The sequence below is a fragment of the Salmo salar genome, chromosome 22 (assembly GCF_965601325.2).
Source record: "Salmo salar chromosome 22, fSalSal1, whole genome shotgun sequence".
Taxonomy (NCBI): domain Eukaryota; kingdom Metazoa; phylum Chordata; class Actinopteri; order Salmoniformes; family Salmonidae; genus Salmo; species Salmo salar.
This window is the reverse complement of record NC_138312.1, coordinates 57,970,333-57,980,467: the sequence shown is the minus strand read 5'-3', so window position 1 is coordinate 57,980,467 and position 10,135 is coordinate 57,970,333. Positions and strand designations below refer to the sequence as shown.

Below are 10,135 nucleotides of genomic sequence, written 5' to 3'. Positions count from 1 at the left end.
TTAAGGCATAATGTACAGACAAAGGTATGGTAGGATGTGAATACAGTGGAGGTAAACCTATGCATTGAGTGACGATGACAGAGATATTGTCTCTAGAAACATCATTTCAACCAGGTGAGGTCACCGCATGTTTGGAAGGTGGAACTAAAGGGTTAGCTAAGGCGTATTGAGCAGGGCTAGAGACTCTACAATGAAATAAGGCAATAATTACTAACCAAAACAGCAATGGACGAGGCACATTGACATTAGGGAGAGGCATGCGTAGCCGAGTGATCATCATTGGCTGCAGTGAGTAGCTTGGCGAGCTGGACACACAGATGGGCCTAGCATGAAATAGGTCCAGGCTAATAGGTGCTTGCTTCGGGACAGAGACGTTAGCCAGGAGAAGCCAATCGGATAGCAGCTAGCTGCGATGATCCAGTTGTAAAGGTTTAGAGCTTGAAGTGGGAATTAGGAGATATGGAGAAAAATAAGTCAGATTTGCTCTGGTTTGATTCGTGCTGTGCAAACTGGCAAGAGTATTCTGGGCTAAAGGTAGCTGGTGACCGCTAGCAGTGGCTAGCTGACTGCTAGCTTGTAGCTAGTTAGCTGGCTAGCTTCTGTTGGGGGTTCTGGTTCAAAAACAAAAGAAAATAGCAATCATGCCACATCACTAAGCTTGGGCCCTTGGTCTCAACCCCGCCCGGTGCAGCTGGGCCGACGGGCCGACCTCAGGTGTGAAGGTAGGCAACAACACCTCCGCCACGCTGATCCTCAAGACTGGGGCCCCACAAGGGTGTGTGCTCAGCCTCCTCCTGTACTCCCTGTTCACCCATGACTGTGTGGCAACTCAATCATCAAGTTTGCTGACAACAGTGGTATGCCTGATTACCAACAATGTCGAGACGGCCTACAGTGAGGAGTTGAGGGCCCTGACGGAATGATGCCAGGAAAATAACCTCTCCCTCAATGTCAACAAAACAAATGAGATGATCGTGGACTACAGTAGACAGCAGAGAGCTAGTCCCCATCCACGTCTATGGGGCCGCATTGGAAAGGATGAAAATCTTTAACTTACTCGGAGCCATGGCCTGTTCTTCCCGCTACCATCTAGAAGGAGGTGAAAGTACAGGAGCATCAAAGCTGTGACCAAGAGACTGAGAAACTGGAGATAGAAGTTTTCTATCTCCAAAATATCGATGATTTGTTCGCCGAGCCACTTAGTTATCACTTTTGCCTTATGGTAAGGTGCTCCATCATGCTGGAAAAGGCATTGTTCTTCACCAAACTGTTCCTGGATGGTTGGGAGAAGTTGCTCTCGGAAGATGTGTTGGTTCCATTCTTTATTCATGGCTGCGTTCTTATGCAAAATTGTGAGTGAGCCCACTCCTTTGGCTGAGAAGCAACCCCACACATGGATGGTCTCAGGATGCTTTACTGTTGGCATGACACAGGACTGATGGTGGCGCTCACCTTGTCTTCTCTGGACAAGCTTTTTTCCATATGCCCCAAACAATCGGAAACGGGATTCATCAGAGAAAATGACTTTACCCCAGATGCACTCACACCTGCCTGCTGCCATTCCTGAGCAAGCTCTGTACTGATGGTGCCCTGAGTCAGGAGCTGAATCAACTTTAGGAGACGGTCCTGGTGCTTGCTGAACTTTCTTGGGCGCCCTGAAGCCTTCTTCACAACAATTGAACCGCTCTCCTTGAAGTTCTTGATGATTTGATAAATGGTTGATTTAGGTTCAATCTTACTGGCAGCAATATCCTTGGCTATGAAGCCCTTTTTGTGCAAAGCTATGATGACAATACATGTTTCCTTTACAGGTAAGCATGGTTGACAGAGGAAGAACAATGATTCCAAGCACCACCCTCCTTTTGAAGCTTCCAGTCTGTTATTCGAACTCAATCAGCATGAAAGAGTGATCTCCAGCCTTATCCTCGTCAACACTCACACCTGTGTTAACAAGAGAATCACTGACATGATATCAGCTGGTCCTTTTGTGGCAGGGCTGAAATGCAGTGGACATTTTTTGGGGGGATTCAGTTCATTTGCATGGCAAAGAGGGTCTTTGCAATTAATTGCAATTCATCTGATCACTCTTCATAACATTCTAGAGTATATGCAAATTGCCATCATACAAAACCTTTGGCCACGACTGTACATAGTCATTCAACACGGTTCACTTTAATAATATTTACAGTAGAGTACCTGTATTGTGGGTTCTGTGGTCACCAAACTGCCTTCAAGCTCAGTGGTCTCCCTTCACAGGAGTGGCAACTGGGAACATATAAATGCACAAAATCACTCGGACCAGCCTTTCCGTACCGCGGCGGTGAAGCCTGATAAGTGCAACACCCAAAGGGCTCGCAAGTTGAAGGACAAGGCACCTGTTCAGCAGCCCTGAGAATGGAAAGGTGAGAGGAAGAGGACACATATTCAGCCACCAGAACAACACATCATGGGGATCTGACCATAGAGAATGATGGACACAGGATATCATCTTTATATGTGTTCCATTATGGTGTCCGTGAGCGCACGGACATGCAAATCAAATAACAAATGTAATTACATTTGAGACAACAGAGGCAATATTCATTTTATTAAAGTAGATTGAATAATAGGGTGCGATCAGCAGGATGCAACGTTTTGGAAAGGTTCAGATAAAAATATGCTATGTTGAACAAATATGTCTCTCCGACATGTAGAATAAGGAAATACGTTGTCTCTATTCATGAAATGGAAACCTGCAACGCTCGAAGGTTTTGCGACTGAACGTGGCCCGTGTGATTCTTCCTTAACGAAGAAGCCCCACCTAGATGGCTACTTTAAAATGTTGGAAGCCCTCAATGGCAATGTTAATGTCAAAATTGATTTTATCCATCTAGAGTCCTCTATCTAACTCCATGAGACTGAACCAATAGCGAGGTATAGACCAGCAAACGCCGGCCCCTAATTGCAATGAGGTGCACCTGGAGACAAATAGATACACCTGGGTTAATTAAGACATGTCACATAACATAAATACCAGGTGTATTGGGTCTAATTAGCATCAGTTGCATTTTCTCTATTACTACCACTCCTGTACCCGGCATCATGCACATGGTCAGACTGACGGTGGTCACATGTGAGTATATAAAATCTGTATCTGATGCAGATTAGAATATAAATATATATGACCAAATGTTTGTATTTGAGAGTAATGGAAGTACATATCATATGACTTGCGGGACATTACATTTCTATTGTTCAAAACAAAGTTGTCTAACAAACTGTCACATTGCATGCATGGAATAAGAGACAATTCTGAACTTGATGACTACAGTACACTTAGTATAACTCAAATGCTGGAGTATAGAGTCAAATGCTAAATTCTAGCTTCATGGTCCAAGTGCATATGATGTGGAATGTTGCTGAATTAGCTGTGTGTTGTTTCAGTGCTGGCTGCAGCTTGCTGTACACTAACAGATGGAGGTACTGTATGTAGTAATGATGATGATACTACTTAACCAAGCTAATGTGAGTGGTGTGTAATTCCTGTTTATTTGTCCTGGCAGCAATCAGCATCACGTGTGAAGGCTCTGATGCTTTACTGCAATGTGGTAAGCTAGTCACCGACCACCTATGATATTTTCTACTGTAGATTAGCGTCACTGGCCCACAGTCTTTGCTCTCCTTCGTCCCTCACCTTTCTCCTTTTCTTTGTCTCTCTTCCCTCAGATGGAGGTAAGATTCAAATCAAGCGTGCCAACTATGGTCGTTGTAAACACGATGTGTGTTCCATTGGGCGCCCCGATAACCAACTCACCGACACCAACTGCCTCAGCCAATCCACCACCAGCAAGATGGCAGAAAGGTACTAGAACCTGTGGTGTTTACCTGTAGGAACTCCTTGGCTGTGGTGTTAACAACCACCAGCAGCAAGAACCTGTAGTGTTTACCTGTGGGAACTCATGACCTCTACCTGTCTTTGAAACACCCAGGTGCGATGGAAAGAGCCAGTGTGTTGTCCCGGCATCCAATTTGGTTTTTGGGGACCCCTGTGTTGGGACTTACAAGTACCTGGACACCAAATACTCCTGTGTCCAACAGCCCGAAACAAGTAAGTCTCAATGTGTGCTAGTAATAGTTAGTGGTGGGCACCAATAGCCATAATTTAATTCAATGTACTATCGGTATGACTGTGGCATGTTGGGATATTGTTTAATACTCCTACCCATTTGACTCTTTTGTAAAAGCGTGCACTCTGCTGATAGCTAGAAAAGGAATAGAATGGGTTGGTTCCCCTATGGTACCAGCTTGTTAATTTTGTTTTATTAAATGCTGCCTTATGGCCACAACGTGTTTCATACATGCATTTGTTTCTCCAAGTGTAAACCACCCTCACCTGCTAACTAACACAAGCTGTGCTTATGGAGCAATGTATCCGGCAACAACTTTAGTTAGCGTAGCCTGTAGGGAGGTCGGAGACCTGGCAGTGTGGTGCCAAGATGGACAAAGGAACTGACTGTGGACTACAGGTATTGGAGGGCCAAGCCCCTCCCTACCAGGAGGCTAAAAATATTTATCAGCCCTCCGATCCTCAATTCTACAGCTGCACTATTGAGCGCTTTTTGACTGGCTGCATCACCACTAGGTATGGCATCTGTCCGCAAGGTGCTAGAGAGTAGTGCGTACGGCCCAGTACATTACTGAGGCCGCGCTCCCTGCCATCAGGACCTCGACACCACGTGTGTCGGAAGGCCCTACATTGTCAATGCCTCAAGCCACCCAAGTCATACTGTCCTGTTACTCCATGACAAATGGTACGGCTGCACCAAGTCAGTAACCAACAGGACCCTGAACGGCTTCTACTTCCCCCAAGCCATAACTGCTGAATGACTACCCCTGACTATCTGCATAGCTTTTTTTTTTGCAAATACTTTTTTGACATATGCTGTTCCTTGTTATATGTACATATCTAGCTCAATTAGCAAGCAAGAACATTGCAGGAAAGTGGCTGAAGCTTGCTTGTGCGTACTTAATCTGGTTTTAAGACTGAATGGTAACTACCTAGCGCTACTCCCACAGATTTGTAGTGTATACGGCATAGAAATACAGATGTGGTGTAGTGGGTCGACCTAATTTTTCACCAGCTTAGATCTAGCCAGCCAGTTTACTTAAAATGTTAGCATTTTGAGGACTGCTCATAAGGAAGTGGAACTACAAGGGAACGGTGGAAGATGACGTGTCAAACTGTTTTATACTTTAGTTCACGCCAACACATTTTATAATGACTTTAAACAAATGAGCCTGAAATCAACATTCCCTGTTAGTTCCCATCCCTAACACTTCACCAGGCTAACGTATGTCTTAATTTGTCTGGCCAGTGTGGTGTAACTCCTGTGTTGTCCTTGCAGTAAGCAGCATCATATGTGAAGGCTCTGATTCCCAACTACTATGTGGTAAGCTGGTTAGCACTCCCGTACGGTATAATCATGTGGTGATATATATTAGTCACTAGCCCACACAAACACCCAGATTTGGCCATCCTTTTCTTCTTTCTCTTCCTCAGATCGGGGTGAGATCCATATTCTGCGTGCCAACTATGGTCGTCGTCAACACGATGTGTGTTCCATTGGGCGCCCACGCAAACAACTCAAAAACACCAACTGCATCAACCAATCCACCACCAGCACAATGGCAGAAAGGTACTGAAACCTTCAGTGTGCATTTACCTGTAGGCACTCATTGGCTGTGGTGTTAACCTCTACCTGTTGACACACAGGTGTGACGGAGAGCGCCAGTGTATCGTCAAGGTATCCAACTACGTGTTCGGCGACCCCTGTGTTGGAACTTATAAGTACTTGGATGTGGCTTACACCTGTGACTAAATGTGAGTTTTATATATGTGCATGCACGCCTGACTGGGAACTAGAATGCTGGTGCTGACGTTTTGTCTTGCAGAATATCTTCCTGTGGAACCTGAAGATGTACAAGGCTTCTGGGATATCTTCATCAGGTTGTGCTGTTTTCTGCCAAATCAACTTCAATGACCATTGTGAACCTGTGTATTTTGTGTGGAAGCATTTCTGAACTGTGGTTGGTCTGAATTAAACGAAGTGTCAAAGACGAGACTGGTTGCCTCTTGTATGTTACTAAATGTCACACCAATATTTCTGAACATGTGTCCTTTATTCTTGCCTTTCACCGGACTCATTTGTACCTGGCGCTAACGTGCCTTTGTCTTGCTGTCTATGTTCTGTGCCCACCTTTAGGCAGTTGTAAAATATTCATTGTTCTCTGGACGGGCAAACTATTAAATCAATTGTACTTGCCTCTCAAATCACTGACCAGTAGTACTTATGACATCAGCAGGCTTACTTGACCTAATGTGTACACAAAGCAGACCTGGACCGTTAAGACATTACAATGTGTAGACCCTACAAACCCTGATCATTAAGTGATTGGCTCAGATCATGAGCCAAACAATACCCTGATGTGGAAATTAAGCTTGAGGCTATTTCTAAGGCTGCTTTTGCTTGTCAGATTTTTAGAGAACAATAGAGCTTGAATGGAGAAATGTATAACGCCCCACAGAATTTTGATGAGTCATAATGCGTCACACGGTTGCTAAGCTAATCATCATGCAATGCCTTCTCAAAGTCGAGAAACCTGCCTATTTTCCTCGCATACATAATGCCACTATTCCCAAGCAATACGATAATATCAAACATCTCGGATTAGTTGTAATTTTGTACTTCACGGAATTCATGCTAAAGTTTTTTTCGTTTTTTTTGAGCTAGTGCCTAATTGGTCCCAGAATGCACTGCGCAGCCCATTAACAACGTATGGGCGTTAATATGATGCCAGTGGAGTTTCACCATCTCAAAGGTATCTCTGGCACTGTCCCACACATTTCGGCGATGCACCAACATTGATCTGTCCCTCATTGAAATCAAGTCTAAGTGGTAGATCTGTAGAGCGCTATTTCTAGTCTGAGGTACATTTTTGTACACCAGTGTCCAACAGCTGAAAATAGTACTTTTGGTGTGAAAAAATATTTTGCAGTTTAGATGGTATAATGATTCAACACTACTTTTGTCGAAATGGTGAACCAGAATTTCAGCAACCAGGAAATGGCAGCGTGATCCGCATAGTGCATTTTTATTTCTATTATACCATCAATATGTCCTGTGGGACTGTCGTTGTGGTACTGCTGTACTCATCCCAAATAAAACCAATGGGCAATAAGAGACAGAATGCGATCGGATCATCTAAATTGGCTTTCACAACTCTTGTAGAATTTCCACGTGGATGGGGATATTGTGTATTTAATCAAAGTCCACTGGAGGACAATTTATTTTTAACTAAGACAATAATTTAACTGAATTTTTCCAGTACAATAGAGGTTCAGTAAATCCCTTTATTGTTTGGGATACCTTTACATGTACCTTCAGAGGTCATTCAATTCAATTTTCAACAACAATGAAAAAGCAGTTTCTGGCTAAAGAGAAGACTAACAAGGGAAATACATTCACTAATAGTACAGGTAGATAGCAATAAAAACGAAACTATAGAGATACAAAATAAGAGGAAAAACAAGATTTAGAGGAACTTATTCAAAAAACAACTAATATAATATATTACAAAATGAAAGTCATCTGTGAGGAAGCTAAATGATCTCAAGATGGCGCAGACAGAGATGGTCGCCTCGCTTCAAGTCCTTAGGAAATTATGCAGTTATTTGTGGACAACATTAGGGCACGAGTTGCCTTCCAGAGAGACATCAGAGATTGTAACATTCTCTGATTCACGGAAACATGGCTCACTCGGGATATGTTATCAAAGTCCATACAACCATCGGGTTTCTTCATGCGTCGCGCCGACAGAATCAAACATCTCTCTGGTAAGTGGAAGGGTAGGGGTTTATGCCTCATGATTAATGACTCATGGTGTAACAATATCAACATACAGTAACTCAAGTCCTTTTGTTCACCTGACTTATATATCGCAAAACTCGTGCAAAACTGAATGCGTGAACCACCGCATTCAACCATGGAAAGAGGTCGGGGAATATAGCTGAATATAAACAGTGTAGTTATTCCCTCCGCAAGGCAATCAAACAAGCAGAATGTCGGTATAGGGAGAAAATGGAGTTGCAATTCAACGGCCAAGACACGAGACGTATGTGGCAGGGTCTACAGGAAATTACGGACTACAAATTTGTTCATAAAATGCCTGGATTTTTACAATTTTGGTGATTCTCTTTTAAAATGGGTAAAAGTACTGTATAGGTGTAAAATAGTAAATAGCGGCTACTTTTCAGAGAGTTTTGAATCGTCAAGAGGACTTAAACAAGGGTGTCCGCTGTCACCATATCTATTCATTATGGCCATCGAAATGCTAGCTACTAAAATCAGATCAAATAACAACATTAGAGGATTAGAAATCCAAGGTTTAAAAACAAAGGTGTCCATGTATGCCGATGACTCAAGTTTTTTATTAAGTCCGCAAGCTAGATCCCTGCAATGTCTCATTGAAGATCTAGATACGTTTTCTGGACTCTCTGGACTAAAACCTGTGTACAATGTTAGGTATTGGATCTTTAAAAAATACAACTTTTACATTAATATGCAGTTTATCTTTAAAATTGTCTGATGGTGAAGTAGACATACTTGGTATTCATATAAAAAAATATTACATGAGCCCTACAAAATTAATTTCAATAGAAAACAGACAAGATCCTGCAACCATGGCGAGGTCAATTCCTGTCTATTTATAGAAAATTTGCCCTGATTAACTCCTTAGTCATATCACAGTTTACTTACTTTCATATGGCGCTGCATACTCCTGATGATTTGTTTTTCAATTCATATGAGCAAAAAATATTTATCTTAATTTGGGACGCTAAACCAGACAAGATACAGTGTGCCTATCTATATTTATGAATGTGTTTATTTTATTTAACCAGGTAAGTTGACTGAGAACACATTCTCATTTACAGCAACAACCTGGGGAATAGTTACAGGGGAGAGGAGGGGAGATGAAGTAGCTAATTGTACACCAGCGATGATTAGGTGGCCATGATGGTAAGAAGGACAATTTGGGAATTTAGCCAGGACACTGGGGTTAACACCCCTACTCTTGCGATCAGTGCCATGGGATCGTTAGTGATCACAGAGAGTCAGGACACCCATTTAACGTCCCATCCAAAAGACGGCACCCTACTGCCCTGGGTCAATGGGATATTTTTTAGACAAGACAGAAGGGTGCCTCCTACTGGCCCTCCAACACCACTTTGAGAAGCATCTGTTCTCCCATCCAAGGACTGACCAGGACCAATCCTGCTTAGCTTAAGAAGCAAAGCAGCAGTAAGATGCAGGGTGGTATGCAGGCCTAGCTCACTATATAATGAATATGAATTGGGTGTGTTGAGATTATTAAATATAAAAGCACTAAACTTCTCTCTAAAAGCTTCACTTATTCAAAAGTTCTACTTGAACCCTAAATGTTTCTCAAGTAGATTACTAAAAAAAGCTAATCCATTGTCTAAAATAGACTTTTTGGCCTGTGTACAGATTTCCATGTCTCATTTTGATTAATTTCAAATGATACTTTTTTCAAAGTATTTCTCTTTTTCAAACAAGCATTGCAGAACTGGCTACAATTTCAATTTCATCCCCCTGAAAGGATAGAACAAATATTACAAATATTATGGCACTACTCAAATGTGACGGTTTATAAAAGACCAATATTTATGGGAAAAAAAGTTTGAGAAGGCTATTTGTTTTTAAATGATATTGTCAATTGGAATGGTAGAATTGTCTTTCATGGAGTTATCAGAATTACATGGAAAGGTCTGCTCAATCCAAGATTATAACCAGTTGATTACATTACCCCAACAACGGAGACAGGTGGCAGCAGGAGGAGGTAGGGAACTGGTCTGTCTGTCCAATATAAAGGACCAAAACTTGCAGAGGAAAAAAAATAGCATAAATAGGAATGTATACCAGTTTCATTTGAGGACCAGGATGTTGACATCTATGCCATACAGACTGCAAAATTGTTGGGAAGAAATTTTTGATTTACCGATTCAATGGTACGGGGTGTACGAGTTGATTCAAGACTTGTGCTTTTCAGCAAAAATTTTATAGATTTCTTGCCAACA

At 42.4% G+C, this 10,135-nt stretch overlaps 1 protein-coding gene across 1 annotated transcript; it reads left to right on the top strand.

The window, feature by feature from the left end:
* Positions 1-3,044: 3,044 nt before the first annotated feature.
* Positions 3,045-6,101, top strand: LOC106598903 (L-rhamnose-binding lectin CSL3-like). Its single transcript, XM_082967710.1, has 9 exons — positions 3,045-3,112; positions 3,424-3,459; positions 3,543-3,587; positions 3,706-3,841; positions 3,969-4,087; positions 5,385-5,429; positions 5,540-5,675; positions 5,753-5,860; positions 5,932-6,101. Exons 1-8 carry the CDS (start codon positions 3,082-3,084, stop codon positions 5,856-5,858), a joined length of 654 nt encoding a protein of 217 aa, XP_082823836.1. The 5' UTR covers positions 3,045-3,081; the 3' UTR covers positions 5,859-5,860; positions 5,932-6,101.
* Positions 6,102-10,135: the final 4,034 nt, after the last annotated feature.

Coding starts and splice junctions, on each gene's coding strand:
- LOC106598903 (XM_082967710.1), top strand. CDS start 3,082: ATGCACATGGTCAGACTGACGGTGGTCACAT. Junction 3,842..3,968: donor ACCAGCAAGATGGCAGAAAG/GTACTAGAACCT, acceptor TGAAACACCCAG/GTGCGATGGAAAGAGCCAGT. Junction 4,088..5,384: donor TGTCCAACAGCCCGAAACAA/GTAAGTCTCAAT, acceptor TTGTCCTTGCAG/TAAGCAGCATCATATGTGAA.